The 22,226-nt window shown below is 34.1% G+C and overlaps 1 protein-coding gene across 1 annotated transcript; it reads left to right on the plus strand.

The window, feature by feature from the left end:
- The first annotated feature begins 1,896 nt into the window (after positions 1-1,896).
- On the plus strand, positions 1,897-14,893 carry LOC128155138 (uncharacterized). The gene is made up of 2 exons (XM_052816710.1): positions 1,897-1,939; positions 14,183-14,893. The coding sequence occupies exon 2, from the start codon at positions 14,185-14,187 to the stop codon at positions 14,872-14,874; it is 690 nt and encodes a 229-aa protein (XP_052672670.1). The 5' UTR covers positions 1,897-1,939; positions 14,183-14,184; the 3' UTR covers positions 14,875-14,893.
- Positions 14,894-22,226: the final 7,333 nt, after the last annotated feature.

Below are 22,226 nucleotides of genomic sequence, written 5' to 3' on the forward strand. Positions count from 1 at the left end.
GGTCGATTGGAGAGCTGCAGTATGCAGTATAGAGATCTCCGGTAGATATCCATTGTGTACTTTCTAAATAGCAAGTAAACCCTGGGGATATCCTTGAGCAAGAAAACGCTGGGGATATCCTTGAGCAAGAAAACGCTGGAGATATCCTTGGGCAAGTAAACGCTGGAGATATCCTTAAGCAAACGAATTCACCCAATTTAAATGTATTTATTATGCTATTCAAACCGTTCACATTGATACACACTGGTGTACACCCAGTTAAGATAAATCAAGCGCGCCCAATACCAAATCCTGCATGGTCTTTTCACAACCTTCTCCAAAAACGACATTAAATATTCACGTCCTCGTAAAATGCTCTACATCTAACATATTGTTTATCATCTCATATTATATATTATGTCCTTTTAGCGGACCAATAACCATGAAATTTTCAGCCCCCAGGGTAGGGGCCACATTGGAACCACTCGGCCATTTCCGCTGGCGAAAAATAACTTTATTTTTCGTCAGCGGAAATGGCCGAGTAGTTACGATTGGGTAGGGGCCCTTTGATTTTCCGAGCCCGACATTTAAAATCCTATTTTAATGAATAGTGTATTTTTTAGGGCCCGGATTTCAAAAACTATAGCTAGAGGTGACCACCTATCCATATTTTTACAGTGAGTGTGGTATACCACGTGTAGATAACCCCAAAATTTATAGCCCCCAGATATAAAAAAAATGAAGTTTGAATTACCAACTGCGTTTTAGAATGCAGTTCATTTTTGAATTGCTAATAACGAACTGCGAACTGCGTTCCAAAAAATCGATTTCCCTATACGAGGGTTGTTCGGAAATTAGTGAGACATTTACTCTTACTCCCTTGTGAAAACAGATAAATCATTGTTTCACAAGAAAATAAACCAGGATGTCTTTTATTAGCGTAAACATTTTGAAGTTAGTGACATTATTTGTTCATTCCTGGTAAACTTACAAACTTGCTTACATCAAATGACCCGGCGCAACCACAAACTCATCGCAACGTCATTTTAATGTTTTTCACTGGTCCTATGTTTATAAGCACCTTACAAACGAACGGTAAACATACACTATTCTTCATTTTCCATCTTTACTTCTTATTTTAAAATGGCAACAGTTAGATATATTTTATATTCTTGATTTCTTGGGGAAAAAATCGAGTTATTTCTTCCCAGAACTCAACTTACTGTAAAACTTCTCTAACATTCATTCTGTATACCATATATATCTCAGAACTGTTAAAATCAGTCTGTGTAGAAAAAGAACTTGATATGTAGTCCCTTTGTTTAAAATTATAGTTAAAAAAGCAATTTAAAAAAACGATAAACTCGAGCTTTTGACTATTTTCTATCCTATAGTTTTTATTTAAGCAATTTCTTGGCCAATAAAAGGTCTTCTTCCGAGGTTCACACCAATTTTATGTGTATTCGCTGCGCCGCCTTGACGTCAACATTCAGTAAACCATCATAGTCAGACTTAAATATTTATGTACTCTCTTCGTATATCAACTCGAAAACTAGTAAACAAAAAAGTTAGTCACAATAAATAGCAAAATGAACATGCATAATCTAATTTCTTTTATCAAGAATTACAGGTCAAACAACACGTAAAATGAAGACATTTAAGTTTTTTTAAACTCCGAGTTTGTGCCTGCGCCGACCGACTTGTTTATGTTCTGTCATAAACAAACATTGATCATTTTGTAATATTACTTTCCTTATAATTATTTGGCTAGGTTTCTTCAATGTTTATGCCAATTTTCATTAAAATGTACCACTTAGAAAGAGAGATACTAGTATTTCTCAATAATTCCCGAAAAACCCTGTTATAAATAACTACGTACTATCACTTTCGGAAACCCGGAAGTAAAACACCTCGCAACTTTATAATACACATGGACGCCATGGAGAAGGTTCTCTTTCTGGTAAGCTTATGTTTTCGTTTTACATGTAAAATAGAAAAGACTACGGGTTATATGTTATCTTTGTTTCCTTTATCTTTCTTTTCATACAAAGGTCATTCCCCATCACTCTAGTATAATAATGCTTTATTTCTTGATAAACCACAGAGAAGCATTTGTTTATAACGAAGGTAGGGTTACATGCACATGCAAATATACATAAAAGAAAGATTTTGTATGTATCGGAAATCAAGTTTTTGGACGCAGATGGAGCTTCAATAATATTTTGTCTTTTAATATATGTCCATATATGTCCTCATTACATCTTATGCAATTTTTTGGGGGTATATTATCACCCTCTAGTACTGTCCTGACACTGAATAAATATCGATGTTGTAATGTTACTCTTAAATAAGACTTCCTTAATGATAGCCTGAATTCTGTCACAGCTCAAATTATGACTACTAGTCCAGGAAGTATTTTATTGTAACTGGGTCATCATTTATTAATAGTAAGTATCATCATATGAAAACTGCATCGATTATAATTTTTACTTACATTTACCGTGTATTTTCTCCTCTATATCTAATGAAAACCGATTGTGATTCATAGCATTATAGAAACTGACAGGGTTAAAATAAACATTATCCACTTCTAACGAGTGAAGCGCTCCGTATATTAATTGGTCGAAACCTTCAGCAACCGGAGAAAAATCACGAACTGTACAAAATAATTATGATGATTAATATAAGACTCAAATTGCCATCTAAGGTGACTTGACAATTTGTTCATGATTAACGCAGGTTATGTATTTCTGTCGTTACCTTCATAACCCACATGAATCACTATAGAAAGAATATTATAGTGTACATGTAAGTAAAGCAGGTTCATATTTTTACGAAAACCAGGGTTTATATTCCAATGCTGTCAACAATATTCAACTACTTATGAAATTGAATATAAGATACATGTATATTGCCCTAGTTTTTGAGCTATTGAAAACATTACTTTACAATATCATTCTTATATTTACATGTACATTTTCCAGTGTCTTTGCCTGTGATAACACTACGTATCGATTTTGTACTATAAAACCCATAGCTTCAAATGAGTATAATTGGGGTGCCAGCGGGGTTTGCTTATTTATATTTAAATATATAATCAAACAATGGCTTATTATAATAAAAGATATACATGTAAGTAATGAGGAATCATTCTTTGAATATTATGAGGTGATAATTTCGGTCGGGGCGTGATCAAATCTATTATAAAGCCCTTGGGGCTTTTTGGATTTGATCACACTCTGACCGAAATTATTACCTCATAATACTCAAAGAACGATTCCTAATTCCTTTTATAATACATAACAAAACTTTTGAATTGTCTCTTGGAAAATTGACGATGGTCTTAATTCGCTGAATAGCTCATTTCTCCTTTGGTTCCATGTCGTATGAAGGTGTTTATTTACATATTTGACACCAAAAAAAAAAACCAACTTAGAAACAACCAATTTAAGTAAAAAGCTCATTGTGTTATTTATAAACAGCAGTGATGGGTTTTAATCTCTAAACTGTAGGTTTTTTAATAGTGATTCTAAGGGCCTACTTAAAGTTATTTGTGAAAAGTTTTGGATACGTAGTGTTATCACAGGCAATGACACTGGAAAATGTACATGTAAATATAATACTATGTAAGACCTGGGCAGGCTTTGAAAGAATGATATTGTAAAGTAATGTTTTACATTACCATTATTCCATGAATTTGTGCATTAAATTACCATTACCTTTACTTAATTTTTCTTTGAGAAAAGCAAATAATAATCTGACTTTAAGAATATAAAGCAAAATAAAGAGTTTCTGCAAATTTTTGAGATGTGAATCACTATAATGAGTAACTTTATAGAAGTCCATCTTTACTATTGTGTGCAATTTTTGTGATTTTTACAAGACTGCCATCAAACTTCATTTATGATCATCAAAGTGTCAAAGGCTCTATCTATCAGCTGCATCCTGCTATACTAGATAAATGGTTTAAGGAGCACAGAAGGCTAGGACCGAAAAATATCGTTCGTCAATCTTTGTTAAGTAGGATATAAGTGTTTTTTGGTTTTCTAGAAGGGACTCAGGGTTTGACAAATTATGAAATGGGTTTTTTTTAAAATATTTTTTCTGTACAATACAACTCAAATATCTCAAGAATTAGCTCTTTCTTCTTTAGAATAATTTTCAGTACAATTTTAGTTCTTCATTTCATCCCAAATTTAAAAATGAATGTGCATAAATTAGCAAAGTATTGCAGTCTTGTAATGCTTACATTATATTAGATTATGGTAATTATACAGTATGATACTATTACTTGTAATGCTAACTTTGTGATATTACATTACGATACATTACCATTACATTTATGTAGCATTACCCCCAGCATTAACATCATATTTATACTAAAAGTAAACGGTCGACATTTTTATTATATATATACCTTATATGCTTATACTTTTTCATTTGTATTAACTAATAAAAGTTTTTAGTGTATTGTTATATATTATAATAGCGCTTACCATAAAAATGAGCATCCAATTTTCTATGCTGTCTGTCACCCTTAATTTAAATTGTTTAAATAGATATGACCTCTATAGTTTTTAAAAGAGGAAAGTAAATTGTGACGAAAGGACATTTAAAGTGCATATACTCGTATATAAATATGCAAAGTTTTTATATACCCGGAAGTTAATTTACTTTCAATTATATAACGTATGCGTGCTATGGAGAGGGTCCTCGTTCTGGTAAGTTTTGTAATTTATAAGTTAAACTCTCGGCTTTTCATATATCACACGACAAGCAAACGCATCTCTGCTAATGTTGGGGTATTACTAAATCTCCTCTGAGGAGAGAAGCGGATCGTAAACCCTTGGCTAGCGAAGATGGTTAGTTGGTTTTTGAGAGGAATATTTGTAAAGTTATTTTCTCTCTATATTCATATTTAAACATTTGAATAACCCCCATATGGAGCCCACCCAAACCCCGGGGATCCTGACTTCAATAAACTTGTATCTACGCTACCTAAGAAACATTTCACGTATGTTACAGCTTTGATAGCCAATTGGAGTTTGAGAAGATATTTAAATATATTTTTCTATATATTCCTATGTAAAAACTTGAACCCAAATTGTGACCCCACCCAATCACAGGGGATCATGATTTAGAGAAAGTTAAATCTTCATAACTTGAGGATGCTCGTTCATATCATACATTCACTACAGTAATTTATCATTGTTGAGTTGACGTACATGGCATATGCACAGGTGTACCAGAAAACGTCGTAAAGGCCTGAAGTCTCTCTCTCTCTCTCTCTCTCTCTCTCTCTCTCTCTCTCTCTCTTTTCGAATGCATGTGTGTGCGTGCGTATCTTTACAGTGCCCTTCATCAACGTAAATTAGACCATGAAATATTTCACTTTTCATCAAAGATGCCCGTATGGTGTGTGACATCGTATCTAGATTCCGTATGTCTTGGAAATAAATTGTCCGACTGTTGTTTTTTCGACTGTAAAAGGTGGACGCAGATGGGGTACCAATTCTCCAAATATTTAATACTAGTATTTTGTGTTTTTGATACCATATTTCTTCATTATGTCCAATTATAATGTTCTTTTGGTATGTGTTCGGCAAGTTTTGCCCAAAATTTAAACCCTTTTTTGCTGATCATATATTGATGTTGAGTCAATCTAATTATAGCTTGGTTATATTAACAACATAGGTCACAATTAATCTTACAGAAGCTGAAATTGTTCATTGTCTGTCGACCAAATAAAAGACTGTGCCAAAATCAGAATAATCCACTATATTTGAAGAAAAAAGATAAAAAAGTGATATTAAAACAAAAATCAAATGAGGATTTCCATTTGTGAATGGGCAAACAGTTACCTTGTAGAATGTAAGCAACTGCTATCAAACACAGAATGTGCTCATTATCAGTACATTTAGAATGAACACGCATTTTACACTGAAAAAGTAGTTGTTAAATTTAAAAAAAAAACAATTATGGGAGTATACACTGTAATCAAAACTAGTACATGTATCTCACATTTATATTTATGGTTCTCTGATATTAAGAATGAAAAGTAAATATCAATTTTATTAGAATACTTTGGCGTGTGTACATTGGCATACATGTACATTAAGATACCGGAACATACAATTGTGTTAGAAGCAGATAATTGGTGTTATATAAGTGGATCATATCAGGAAGTCGTAATAACTGTTTAAGTTGAGAATTAAAAAAAATATATAATTCTTATACCGTGCATCTATTGATTGTTGTTATATTCACCAGAAAGTGTTGGGGGGAAAACGTATCCGTCAACTATTACAATTGTTCTTCCTCCGTCGTCGTGCGTCATTCGTTAACGATTTTACATCTTTAACTTCTTCTAGAAAACTACAAGACAAATTGTTGGCGTAAAGTATCTACTGGCGTGCGACCAGTTCTCGCCGAGTACCATTTCTCGCCAGTACATTGTGACGTCATTTTATCAACACATAAATAATATACGAAAAATGACGCACGCCAGTAGTGTCCCTAAGGTATCTCACTCCTCAATGCTGTTGTATCAAGATTTTCTTGAGAAGTATATCATTGAAATCTGTAGACAAAACAAACTTAAAAAATACAAAGATAATGGGGGATCAGTATCCATCCCTCTGAGCTATGGCCCATTTAATTTGACCTTTTTGCACCTAAAATGCAATTTCATCCTGATTAGGATTTTTTGTCAGTATTTTTGATTAATCAAACTTATTTCTTCAAATATTGTTTTTAATTATGCACAAAGGGCACACTGAATAGAGGGATTACGAACAAAAATTGTACAAAGCTGCATAAATTTTTGTGTGACCTTTTTGCACTTAAAATAGACAATTTCTATAATAGTTACAATTTGATTTGAAATAAAAACTTTTTGAATATCAAGAATTTTATAAGATTAATCCAGTTTGCCTAAATATGTATTCAGTATCATTTTGACATAATATAACATCGGGGTCAGTGATGTCAAATTTTAGATATAGGGTTTCAAAGGTAAAATTCTCGCAAAATTTGGCTTAAAAAATTCAGACATGTTCTATATATATGCATAATTTTATGCTAAACGGCTATCACATTCTCAAGATTTGATCTTGTACATGTCACACAGAACCTATAAAATATGTTACAAACCTATCAAATGTTAAAAATGTGAATAATGAATAAAGTATAATAAAAAGAAAAGTATATTGAAAATTCATAAAATTGCTTGTTTCTGTCATTTTCGTCTAAAAAGCCTTCCGCACGAAAAAATAGTTCCCCAAAAAACTTGTTTGTTTCTTGAATTCAAATGGATTTTCTTTATGAATGTTGTGTAATTATGAAATAATAATCTATCTGTGATGATTAAATAAATAAAATCATATTCATTTTAAATATAATGATCATCTGCGCAATGAAATCAAAACATGAGGAGTGAGATACCTTAACAAAAATTAGATTATTAAGAATCAAAATTTGTACATGTCATGTATAAATTTTGATTCTTAATAATAATCAAGATTATACCGACTCTTGGAAATTTGGGGGGGGGGGGATTTTCATTAATAAATGTTTTTCAAACATCAAATTTAAAAGCGGGGCACATGTAATTGTCAGATGAGTCTAAGATTATGTGTTAGAAAATTAACTAGAAAAGCGTATCCGGGTGCTCCACAACATGATAGACACTTTAGCGTTAGATCATTTTATTGACGCCATTCCCGATGTAGATATGAAACTAAGACTTAGAGAAGCACGACCGAAAGATCTTAACGCAGCCGAATCTTTAGCGGTAAGACTAGAGTCGTATCGTTTAGCTGAGCAACAGCGCGGTAGTACTCTTAGATCAACCGAGATAGAAAGAAAAGAAATTCAGATTTAGCGATTATAAAAGACAATATGGTCGATCTCAAACAGAATATTAGTTCTCTATCTGCTGTTGTAGAAAAAATTATCGCATTCTATGAACCAGCGCAACAATCATATCAACCGTCAAAACGGGGTACCTGGGGGAAGAAATCAGTTTAGGGATGGTAATCCATCTAATTTTTACGATGGACCATATCAGGCAAATCAGCCAAATAGATCTAGCAATTATCAAGCTTCTCATCAACAGCGCGACAACTTTCAGCGGAACCGTGTAGGGACGCCAGAGCAGCGCCCGGAAAACGCAGTCTGGTCGCGTTCAAGGGGCATAACTCGACATCAGACCAACAGCCCCAGACAGTGCTAATAAACTATTTACCACATAGTGAAGGCTTGTTTCTAGACTTAAAAATAGAAAAAGAATCTGTGAAATTATTGGTAGATACAGGAGCAAATCATAGCATCCTTTCAAAGCATTTATTTAACAAACTGAACTTATTAGAAAATCAGATTCAGACTTTGAGAAATGTTAACATTATAACAGCCACAGGTAAATCTTCTCCATGTCTTGGTCAAATTGTTCTTCCAGTAGTGGTAGACAAACAGCAAATTCTTCAGAATTTTTGGGTTGCCGATATCCAGAATGAAGGCATCCTAGGTTTAGATTTCTTGTCTGAAAATAAATGTATAGTTACAATAGATCCCCCAAGTCTAGAAATAAACAGTCTTCTAGTTCCTTTGTCTTTACAAAATACAAAGGATGTTGTTCATTGTTGTAGAATAACAATTGTAGAAAATGACAAAATTCCACCTGAATCAGAAATAGTACTAGCTGGAAAGATTATTGACAAATTACCACCAGACAGTTATGCTGCTATGGTACACTGGTGTTAAGCCGATATGCGTACCATTTGGTACGCATATCATAAGATGGCGACGACCTCTGCAGGTTCGTAAGTTAACACAACTCTTTTTATTTATCCAGATCGTATTTCAGCGGGTAAAACATCAGTGTTTGAAGGGCTAGCGAGGTCTTCACATGTAGCAACGTATAAAATAATCCAAAACTGCATATTAATTGATATTTTCTTCGTTAATAAAAATCCCGATGATATGCGTACCTACGGCATGTTTATGTTTTTGGATATACGTACCATATTTTGATGATATGGGTACCAGCTACTTTCCTATTATATTTTGTGTTTTCTCATTTTAACTGAACTGTGCGGTTTTGAGACGTTGAATGCATTTGTATTATATTGTTTTATTATCGTTATCCCCAGAGCGTCAGTATGTTAAGAACTTGGACATATATCGTTATTAAATAGTAGCGGGAAATAAACATTCAAATTTTCAATATATCATACTAATTGATCTCTTGTTTTCGGTCGGTCGGTTCAATCGGTTTTGATATACGCTTAATACTGAATCTCGATTCTGGCAATACTTTTTATCAGAGAATTCAGAAACAATAATGGATGAATCCCATGTAAGTAGATAATATTTAAATAGTTGTCAAGAAATTACCCTTTTTAATGTCAATTGTTTTAAAATGATAAATACGCCAAGTATTAATTGTTTCATGCTTTATCATTTAAACAGAATTCAACATTAAATGGTAAATTTTTGAAAAAATATTCTTTTATTTGTCTATTGTTTCATTTGTTCGTAATTTTATACAGTTAAACTTCGATATCTTGAACACCGATATCTCGAATACAATGGATATGTCGAAGTGATTTGTAATTAACAACCACTCATTTTTTCAAGTATCGTACCCTCAAAATCTCGAATAATCGGATATCTCGAAGTTATAAACAGTCCCATCTAGTTCGAGATAACGAAGTTTGAATGTATTTATAAACAAAATCATTTTTCATACTTTGAATATTTTTTTTGATAAAAAAAATTGAAGGACTCTAAATATCTGTATCATTCGGACTGGAATGTTGAATTTGGACTTAAAGTGAGATTTTGGTAATCTGATGATTATATATCAGACAATCTAAATCACCTGTATTTCTTTCTTAGATATTTTTTTTTCATTTATATTTTTCATTTAACAAGTTGTTTAATTTTTTTTTTTTAGAAATACAGTAAAATAAGTTATAAATATACAATTCCCTTGAAAAAAAAAAACAAATCGATTTGTATATTAGTGGTACGTATATCTTACCGATGGTACGCATATCCAGAAATTCTTATTTGTTTTATGGTACGTATATCTGTTTTTGTAGGTACGCATATCATCGGGATTTTCATTAACGAAGAAAATATCAATTAATATGCAGTTTTGGATTATTTTATAGGTTGCTACATGTAAAGACTCGCTAGCCCTTCAAACACTGATGTTTTACCCGCTGAAATACGATCTGAATAAATAAAAAGAGTTGTGTAAACTTACGAACCTGCAGAGGTCGTCGCCATCTTATGATATGCGCACCAAATGGTACGCATATCGACTTAACAACAGTGTACCATAGCAGCATAACTGTCTGGTGGTAGAAACACATATAGACAAAATAGGCGTACTTGTTGCCAAGTCTTTGATATCTAGTGATTGTACTCAGGTCCCTCTAAGAGTAGCCAACTTTAGTTCAGAACCTTGCACTATATATAAGAATACAGTAGTGGCTGTAGAACCATGTAGAACCAAACGGGTCTAGAATCAAAGATGAATCTTTAGATAAAACAAGTGAATTACATGGCTCCAGTTTTAGAGAAGTGTCAAAAACAGTTGAATGAGTCTCAAATGGAAGAGATCAAAACTATGTTGCTTGAATACTTAGATATATTTTCAAAAGGCCCAAATGATATTGGATGTACCGACTTGGCCACTCATGAGATAAACACGGGTTCAGCAGTCCCTGTGAAACAACCTCCTAGAAGGTTGCCTTTTGCTAAAAGAGAAGTAGCAGAGGCAGAAATTAAGAAAGTGCTAAAACAAGATATTATTGAACCTGCTAATAGTCCCTGGAATTCAAACATTGTACTAGTTACCAGACCTGGTAAAGAACCCCGATTTTGTCTAGACTATAGAAGGTTGAATGAAGTCACAATTAAAGATAGTCATGCATTACCTAGAATAGATGAAACCTTAGATGCTTTAAATGGGTTGCAATGGTTTAGCACTCTTGACTTAAAATCGGGATACTGGCAAGTGCCAATAGCTGAGAAAGACCAGTGTAAAACAGCTTTAACTATTCTGGGTGGGGGCTTGTGGCAATTCAAAGTGATGCCATTTGGTCTTACAAATGCTCCAGCGACGTTTGAGCGCATGATGGAAAGAATTTTGTCAGGGTTGTCTTGGAATATTTGCATGGTTTATCTGGATGATGTTATAGTGTTTTCAAAATCATTTAGGGAACAGTTAGACAATCTGAGACAAGTTTTTCAGAGACTTAGAGTTTCTAAACTGAAACTTTCCCCTAAAAAATGTGTACTTTTTCAAAAACAAGTCTCTTTTCTGGGTCATATCATTAGCTCCAAGGGAATTAGCACTGATCCTGATAAAATTTCTGCTATAAAAGAGTGGCATGTCCCTAAAAACGTCAAAGAACTTAGAAGCTTTCTAGGACTTTGTTCCTACTATCGTAGATTTGTGAAGGGATTCAGTAATATTGCAAAATGTTTGCATAAGCTAACTGAGAAAGGCTCAAAGTTTAGGTGGAATGATGACCATCAAGAGGCCTTTGAAAGACTAAAAAGTTTCTTTATAACCTCCCCTGTTTTAGCTTGTCCCTCAAATGAAGGTGAATTTTTTATTAGATACTGATGCGTCCAACTATGGAGCTGGCGCAGTTCTTTCACAAATACAGATGGGAGAGGAGAGAGTGATTAGTTACTTTTCAAAGTCATTTAGTAAATCTGAACGTAACTATTGCGTTACAAGGAGAGAACTTCTGGCAATTATATTAGCTGTAAAACATTTTCACCCTTATTTGTACGGGCGAAAATTTAAAATTCGTACCGATCATGGAGCCCTTACTTGGCTCATGAGATTTAAAAATCCAGAAGGACAAATAGCAAGATGGCTAGAAATACTTTCTACTTATGACTTGACTATTGAAAACCGTGCTGGTAGACAGCACCGAAATGCTGACGCCCTGTCAAGACGTCCCTGTTTAAATACAGGATGTACTCTTTGCTCTAGAAATGAGAATAGATATGACTTTACCTTAGAATCTACATGTAGGTCAGAGGGCAACTCTGAGAAGTATAATGGTGATACTTGTACTGAAACACCTACCAACCACTGCTCTCCTAGCGTTAATATATTACTTAGGACATGTACTAGTGTAGATTGTACATTACCGGAAATTAGAGAAAACCTAGAATTAAATGTGAACTCTGAGGAGTCCATTTTAGTGACTGATATTGATTCCCCGATTAAGACAGAACATATTTGTTTGAATAAAAATGAAATAACTGATGAGTTCAAAGATTCAGAAGAAGATGAGTGTCCTGACTCTTTTGCGGTTAGCAAAGTGACTACAAGTTCCGATAGTATTGAAGAGTTTGACAAAGCACAAATAGTTGATTTACAAATGTCTGATCCAGATATAAAATTCATATATAAATGGAAAATGGCAGGTGAAAAACCTGAATGGTCAGAAGTATCTTCACATAGTCTAAGTGTGAAGTGTTACTATCACTTATGGGACACCTTACATCTAAGAGATAATGTATTATACAGAAAATGGGAAGATGTAAATCCAAACAAGGTTGAGTGGCATAAAGTCCTCCCTAAAGCATTATTACCGTTAGTTTTTGAACAATTACATTGTTCAGTGACCGCAGGACATTTAGGTACTAAGAAAACCTATGAAAAAGTGAAACAGAGATTTTTCTGGTATAAAATGAAAGCAGACATTGAACACTTAGTTAGACTATGCGATACTTGTGCAAAATGTAAGGGACCAGGAAAAGTAACCAAAGCTCCCATGAAAATCTACACTGTAGGGTATCCCCTTGAACGCATAGCTCTAGATATTATGTCTGATTTACCAAGAAGTACTTCCGGAAATAAACATATCCTAGTAATTGGTGATTACTTTACGAAATGGACGGATGCTTACCCCATTAAAGATATGGAAGCTAAGACTGTAGCAAAAGTTTTGGTTGAAAGATTTATATGTCCTTTGGGGGTTCCCAATGAAATTCATACAGATCAGGGAACAATGTTTGAATCATCTCTTTTTAACAAAGTATGTTCCTTGTTAGGCATAGTCAAGACTAGAACCTCTCCTTATTACCCACAGTCGGATGGGATGATAGAGCGGATGAACCGTACTCTTAAAAATATGATAATGTCCTTTGTATCCAAAAACCAGAAAGACTGGGATCAACATATTCCTCTTTTGATGATGGCGTATAGAAGTTCTGTACATGAAGCCACAGGGGTATCACCTAGTATGTTAATGCTAGCAAGAGAGATCAAGTTACCTATAGAATTGGTGATGGGACGACCTCAGGAGCCTGAAAACATAGAAATAAACATGACTGAGTATGCTTATTTGTTGCAGGAAAGAATGGAGAAAGTTTATTCTCTTGCTAGTGAGAAGTTAGTTATTTCTGCAAACATAATGAAAAATTTTCATGACAGAAAAATAACATCAAATACCTATAAAGTTGGAGATGCTGTATGGTACTACAATCCGCAGTCTAGTCCAGGTCATTCTAAAAAGTTAAATCCAAAGTGGCAAGGTCCCTTTTTGGTCACTGAAACAATGAACGAGATATTATATAGAATACAAGAAAAACCAGGAAAAAGTCTAGAGTAGTGCATGTGAAAAAACTGGCAGCTTACAAAGGAGAAAATCCTCCCAAATGGTTAGATAAACAGTGAGTGCACAAAAAGAAACCCCCTGATAAAAATAAGAAAAGTACTACGTAACTGGGTCGACAGAATAAAAGAAGATGTGTTGTACATGTATTAGTATAGTGTACCGGTACTATAAAACTTGTGTTTTCAAAATAGTGTCTTGTTATTTAGTAATACAGGTATAATTATATCTGTAATGTATAATTAGCTATATTGTTGAAGTGTTTTTGAAAAATTAGTGCATATAGGAATAGAATGTATGCACGTTTTAACAAGTTCACTTCTTATATTATTATATGCATATTATGTATTGTCATATTATGATTACATGGGTTATGTAGGAACTTAGAATATTACGATATGTACCTAGAATATAAAAAATGATATTTTCGCTTGTTTATGATTCGGGGTATAGTGCCAATGCAAATTTGCATAAACATAGATATTGTTTTTTTTAGTATATCAGGAGCTATTGATTCTATATTTATAATAGAAATATTATTCTTACTTTAGCTATGGCTAGGACGGAAGAAATATATGAATGCAGACTGTGTTTTTCCTCCCTCACGTTTGACCGGAAGTTCCTGGTGAAAAGACATATCATGGAACAACATTCCGGATTCGCATATACTTGTACTGGCTGTCAGATGATCTTCCCACGTCGGGACAACCATACCTCATGTCATGGGAAACATTCAACTTCTCGTAGGATGGAAGTAGTGAGGCGCTCAGATGGGCTGCGGGGTAGCAGAGCGAAGGAGGAGTTGGAGAAATATAACAGCAGAATAGAGGATTTTATTCGGTTGGTATCTCCAAGGGGCTTTAGGGAGCTAAGCCTCCACCCCTCTGGAAGGATCTCCCGCACCCCGTCTCCAGTTGCCCGTTCCGATAGAGGAGCAGTCCCTCCCTCCCCTAGAGCGTCTCCGGAACCTAAGAGGACCAGGCGCAGTAGAAGATCACCTTCCCCCGTGAATCCTCCTCAGGAGAGACGGTCGCCCTTCCCTGTTGCCCTTCCTGCTAGGAAGAGGAGCCTTAGTGTCTCCTCTTCTTCCTCCTCTTCGTCTTCCGGTACATGTAGTTCATCTCGCAGTATAGCTCCAGTCGCTCCAGAGAACCCCATTAAATCTTCGGTAGTGAAGGAAATAACTGTAGTGCCGGGCCTTCAAGTCCTGATCGACATAGACGAATTCAAGAAGTATCTCTGAAATGGTTGAATAAATTCTCTGATCCAAAAAAGTTGTTTATTGATTTTAGCCAATGTAGATATTTTAAATTTAAGAGTACTTATAGCATTATAAATGAATGAAGTATTTGATTACTTACCTTAGATCTCTCCAGTTTGGGGACCAAACTCTTTTTTTTAGGTGGGGGCAGTGTTGCGTCCTTGAAGCCGTCTTAAATTCTTAAGTCTAAATGGGTGAATATGACTCTGAGCATTTGCTGTTTTTATTATAGTCAGAATATACATACGTCTTCTATTGCGTGAATATTGTAAAATGAAATCAGGAACTTAGCCATTATTGCTGTCACAAGATTTAGTCTTTGCTTTTCAGATAAAATAGATAGTTAAACGAAGTTTGTTTAATAGTAAAAACTAATTACCGTTTGGTTTTTTAAGACAAACTGGAAATGCCATGTAATGTGTAAACGTCGAGTAGATACGGATAGCGTAAATATTTCCGGATTGACTCCAGTATACGAAGTTCATATTTTAAATACTAAATCAATACGGCGATATTGGTTTATGAATTGATTAAAGATGTTTTAATAAAGTTTAGTTAGTTGATTGATCTTTAATTTTAGCTGTTGTTCATAGAGAATAACTTTAGATTCTTTATGAATATTAATTTTCATACAAAGTTAAGACGTGAAATATGAGGTGCGTCATGGTATAAAAAGGAACGCACGGAGTGCGCGTTGTCAGATGCCAGAATTAATTAGAAGAAAGTACCCGAGCACCGAGAGAAGAATTAATTAGAAGAAAGTACCCGAGCACCGAGAAAAGGTATGAATATGTAGAATTATAAATTTATGTATTTGTGCGGATTAATGTAGGAGAAATGTAGAAAATTCATAGTAAGAATGTAAAACTAAAGAATATTGAAATAACTTATTAGTTTATAAGTTTAGGAAATATGTAGAATTTAGTCGGTGCATCCCTGGACTCTGACCCCGGGGAAATTTATTTCTCCCGGTTTTCTCTAATTATGTGTTTTTAAAAGTTTAGATAAAGTTTTAGAATTGCCTTGTTTTTAGTAAGGCGCAGAAATTGCTTTGTGTAAAAATTGGCTAAATTAGTGCAATTTAGTCAGGTTGCACCTTCCAAGTTTACCCGGTGTGCACCGAGTCTTTATATGGGTGAAGTTATGCATGGCACTACCCGAATCTCCTATTTGTATTGATTATATTATATGAACGTTGAATAATTAGATTAGTCGGTTGGCGGTAAAACTATTTTAGTACAAGAACTTTATATAGATAAAATTGCAGAATTTAGCACCCGTAGCACCGGACTAGATGGAGCACCTAGTGCAGAAGTTTTATTTTAGCACCACGCAACCGGGTTCGGTGCAGAACCGAGCACCGACTAGAATTAGCACCGACGGGAGTCAGCACCGACCTAGTACCTTCGAACCCAATATTGTAACGTGCCTCAAAGGTACCGCCTGTAATATTCAGGTTATTTATAAAGTGAGAGCGCGAAAACGTTACATGTTTAGTCGGCGAACATTTGAGTGGTGGAACCTCAGTCATTTTGAATATTTTTGAAATGTGTTATTAGAAATTTGAAATACAAAATAAACATAAATATATCAAGAATTATAAAACGACTTGTTTGGAATAGCGTGCGCTTGAACATGCATATGCAAAACTAAAATTTCATAGGATAAATGCTACAAAAGAAACGAAATTTACTAATTAATGCAGAGTTTTAAATCTTTGATTAAAAATTATTAGTTGTGAAAACAATTAATCTCATGATACAACAGAAATTCTTAAACCATGAAAAATCTAAATAGCTTTCTTGTTATGGTGATCGCTCTCAATCGAAAACAGATGCTGTTCACGTGATGTTTGTTTTTGGCGCACAATCTGTACAAAAATCCGCAAGAGCCTAGAGAAGGAAAAGTAGAGATATACAGACTTTCCACCTATCCAATGAAGATATCAAATGGGAATAGAGGATCGAGACAAGTTGTGATGCATTTGAAGTTTGCATGGAGGAAGGAAATGTTTGCCCGAGTATACTTGATCAACATGTTCTGTGTAATATTGTCAATTTTTAAAGATTATCTATTAACCAGTTCCAACGTTATGCAAAAGAAGTAAAATATAAAACATGATTTGAGTATAACTATAATACTTTTTAAATGTTTTTATTGTTTAGGGCCAAGCAATTATAAGCTTGATTACATATGTACAATACTAGAACCTATGCACTTTTTCTGACTATATGAAACTGAGACAATACAAATAAGTTATACATTTTCAGTTTTCGGAGGTTAAACTGTGTCAAGAATTGTAAAAACATGAATTATCTTTCTCTACTTCCAGCTAAAAGAGTAAGACATCTGATGATCAAGAGAAATAATTACTGAAAAGATGCCAGCGGAATTGACAAAAGAAATGTTAAGCATTTGAGTTATACTTGATTAAACATGATATTTCAATTGCATATGGTTGATCAATCACAAACCGTCAGATTATTACGAAGCCTAATCACCCTTTTGGATCCCTACTTGAAAAGGTGAAAGTATAATGCTGTAGGACTTGTTTGCTTGTCAGGTTGTGTTTGTAAACACATTAGTAAAAAGTCAATTTTCAGTAAAGGGCTCATAAAGTTTTTCACGACGGAAGAGTTGCTTCAAAGCAAATACATGTAGAGCGAGTTCATTGAACTGAGTCCCGAAGCATGGTATTCGTGATGGAAAATTGCAGTAAGGTTCTAGAAACATTTACTTATTTTTTCTCTTTCGACTTTCAGAAAGGATAGTGTGCATCACAATGCATAACATCACAATCTGATTGCAGCTTTATAGGGATGGTACATGACACAAGCAGTGCCTTTTTATTTTTCAGTCAATGTAAACTATATTGTTGTATAACATTAATGCACTTTTCTGCTGGATTTTCAGATAATACTTATAAGTGTATGCTGTAAAATCAGTGGCATTAGAATTAATGTTTTCTTGCAACAGTGATTTGCAGAGTTTGTCTGTTTCTTCTGCAAGTTGCTTGATTTGATTCCCAAAATCAAGATTGCCAACTTCTTTCTGAATAACATTGTGGGCCTGACCCTTGTCATCTTATATCACTCTAAATCTTCGAGGCACGGTTAGCAATAGCAATACCCTTTAGCTGCTACCTGATGAAGAAAAGAGAAAAGAACTCAAAAACAATCTAGATGTACATTTTCAACTGTAATTATATTGTGACGATCACACTAGATCAATGACCGGCGCCATATACACGTAGCTCAGTTGGAGAGCACCTGACAACATTTTTAGGGGCCACGGGTTTGAATCAGCCTGGTTTGTTACATACCGATATTCAGAATAATCATTAATCGAAACACATTTGTATGAAATGTGGTTTCATCCATATTTATGGGCGAAAATGGCAACTTCAATGATACTTAATTCACAGTCAATGACTCTATCAATATATGTACAATATGTTATTGAGTTATTGCCCTTCGATGTACATTTAATTTTGTTAATTAATTCAACAACAAAATCCGGAAAAGTTAGAATTTAATTAATATTGTTGAAACCACGGCAAAATGTCAAGCTTTAAGATACAAACCTGAATGGTAGATCTTTGGTTATGATAGTTAAGAGAGAAGAGATAAGGAAAAGCCCTGCAGAAATTTAACATTATGTTCCATAGTCTGTTATTAAATTCAGCTGCCTTTTTCTGACGAGCTTTCTGGTATTAGATAGTTAAGATCATCCGTCGTTTTTTTAACTTGGCAATTTCTCTGCATTTATTTTTTTTTATATAAAAAATGGAGAATAAAGTTTCATTAAAATAAAGTTTATAAGTACTAGAAAACAACATTATAGTGCTAAGGGGAAGGAGAATTATTTCATTCTTGCTATTCGCTTGTTAGCTCACCTGAGCTGAATCTCAAGTGAGCTATTCTGATCACATTTTGTCCGTCGTCCGTCTGTCTGTCTGTCCGTCTGTAAACTTTTCACATTTTGAACTTCTTCTCTAAAACCACTTAACCAAATTCAACCAAATTTGGCTCAAAGCATTCTTATGGAAAGATGAATATAAATTGCAGAAATGAAAGAAAAATTTTCATTGAAAGCGGAGAAAACCTCAAAACTGTAAAAATAAGGGGGGTGCATTTTAAAAAATCTTCTCAAGAACTACTGAGTCAAATTCAACGTGATTTAGCATGAATAATCCTGTTGGGAAGGAAAAATTAAATTGCAAACATTATGGGCTTATTCTGTTTTAGATCTGAGTTATTACGAAAATAATAACTAAAGAAAAGGCGTGTTTCGAGCAATTTATAGCATCCATGAGGCTTGGTAAAATGGGTAGGCATGACCGGGCCAGGGCAAAACAAAAGATTGACAGTTATTAATCTGCCAATCTCATTAAAATTTCAAGATATTTACTGACCAGTATATTTGTATTCGCTGTAAATATTGCTGCAAAATAATGCGTAATTGCAATTGACGATTGCCGATCTGCCCCGGCTTTTATTTTGCCCCGGCCCGGGTTTGCTTACCCATTTGACCAAGACTCGTATTCCATAATTCTTTGTTTAAAGCAGCCATAACACTATATGATAAACGGGTCGATCTGACAATTATGAATTTGTTTCTTGTGCAACAGTTCGTGTACGAATGGAATCTTTGAAACATGCAAAATACATTGGTGCCGATTTTGTGAAGTAAATTGAGGCTAGATATTTCAATGCGTTGACAGTTTTCACTTATGACGGTGGTGTTAGCTTGTTGTGATTTTCGTTTTCATTTATGCTTAGCATTAACCTGGGAACTGTCGCTTGTATTTCCTGCTTTTACGTATCAAATCAAACAGAGACTTCGGTAAATCAAGAGTTTACTGTTTACCTGCGCAAATTAAGCAACATCTGATGTATTAAGAAAGAACTAAAATGCAATTCAATCAGGCTATCGGTTATTCGGTATCATCTTTTGCGTAATGGTATTATAATGCAATATGTTTTGTTGAGATGCTCGGCATTTTCTCGAGTTTATTCAGTTTAAATATCGCTGACGGAAATGTGTAGGTATATACATATATATGATTCATTTTGAAAAATAAATTGTGTTCTTTATTTGCTTTAGTGCATGTTTCTTGTGTTTAATTGTTTACAATTTCTATTTACTTACCATATTTGAGTGTTAAGCTTCGAATTATAAGCAAGATACAGAGATTTGCTCACAATTCTATGTTTGTACACAGATCTGAGGCCATTCATTTTTATCCATTTTAAATGCCGAATAAGAAAATGTTTAATACCAAGTTAAAAATCTTAAACTGAATGTAATAAACTCATGTGAACAAAATATGACTCAAACCTAGCAAAATTTTGAGCTCATCTTGCTTATAATTCTACGATTGACGCTGGAATTTTGGTTGATCATTAGAAATTCTATATGAATTAGAGTATGTTAGATATTTGTACAAAAAAATTTTAAAGAATGATATGCTGTATAAAACTACTCTCTGGGGCCCCCTCTTTATACAATGAACAATGTGAAATGTGAGTAAATAAAAACGACATCGTTCAAACAGTTTCCATAGTTCTGACACATTTCTGTTGCGGGGATAAAAGAATTATCACTTTTCCTAAGAAAATATTACAGCGGAAAATTATCCTGGTTTGTAGCCATTTTTTTTTTTATTAAAAATGAAAATAATGGGTGGGCCATAGTAAATTAGAGTGATGTGCCTGTCAATACGGTAACATTGATTTTTATAGCTCTTTAACATGTCACGTGACAACATTTTTCATTCCAGTGTATTCATCAATCAAGTGTGAGTAAAGTTATAAAAGTCACGAGTTTACGCGAGGTAAACAACAGTCATTTAACTATAATGGAGAAGACAAATTGAATTGTTGGATATTTTTAATTTGAGAAATTGAGCGAATTGAGGTGCAATTTTCTTCTTCACATATATACATGTAGGATTTTTTTTGATAAAATACAATAACTATTATATTGTTAAAAAATACAGTAACTAGTAAGTAGTTGAGGAAGAAAATGTACCGATATGCTCTCATCTATTTTGATCGCTTTATTAAGTGGGGGAGGGGGGGCAGAACGAAAATACAGGGAATTAGAAGTTATAGAACAGTGTACCCCTACCAAATATTTAGTTCTATATCTTTCGTAGGATTTTCTTATTTTATAATAAAACAGTATTTCATGAAGGTACAATGTCAAAGATCACGTGTATGCAAAAATAAGTGTAAAAGTCGAATTATTTCCAATATTTATTTTTTTGTTATTCTACCGAGGGCCATATGGCACAATATCTTTTGAACGCCCATTGTTGCTCAGGTGAGCGATGTGGCCAAATGGGCCTCTTGTTGAATATTCTATCTTTTCTTGCATTTGCTTATAAAAATGCGCACGTTTTTAAATAACTTGCTGTTTAAGAAATTTCAAAAGTGCATTCATTCAACGAACACCTATCTAGGATTATTTGTTGAAAAAGAAAATGAAAGAATGAGTGAATCAAAATCGTTATTTTTTAATAAAGTTCTTTGCTATTTTGCTATTAGAAAGAGTATGTTGAAGGAGACCAAAAGTCTTGTTTTATTCTAACTATTAATCCAAGCAGATGAAAACAACGTATAATCACTACATTAGGCCACATGACTCACTGTGATTACACACTGGAAATTCACTACAGTGTGTAAATCAACTCAATTTACCTGAAAGTCACTACATTTAATAATGTTGCCGATTGTGGATGCAAAAAAAGAAAGGACAGGGGCGTAAAAGGCGCTGTATAACAACAACCCCCCCCCCCCCCCCCCATGTGGAGCAATAAAGACGAACGATTTTCAATTTCAGTAAAAATATAATTTTTTGGCTTATAAGCATTGTTTATAGTATGAATGTTATGGTGTGAGTCAAAAAAAGGTTTTCATTCCGTAAACATGACGTTAACAAACAGGATTTCAAAGTCCTGTTCGTCTATGGTGCATGAAATTTGGGCGAGGATTTACAAGTAATCTTGCAGGATGGTGCCATGGTAAGAACAAAAGGAGAGGCCAGAATAGGTACTGAAGGTTCTGTGTTACACTTATAGACATATTCAGTGTTGGTTAAAATCATTTTAAGCCTATGATGTTAATGCACAACTTTTGTAATGTAATCAAACAGGCAGGCGATGTTTCACAAGCTTTAAGGCACGCAAGGACAATTGGTTAACAAATTGCACAGGCCATGGATTCTACCAAAATTTATAACTACGCAAAAGAACCGCAAGGTCCGGTAGAGCTCCTCAAGGAACAGCCGAACCTGGAAAACTCTCGGTCGTCAATTTTGCCCCTGGAGGA

The sequence above is a fragment of the Crassostrea angulata genome, chromosome 1, assembly GCF_025612915.1.
Source record: "Crassostrea angulata isolate pt1a10 chromosome 1, ASM2561291v2, whole genome shotgun sequence".
NCBI lineage: Eukaryota > Metazoa > Mollusca > Bivalvia > Ostreida > Ostreidae > Magallana > Magallana angulata.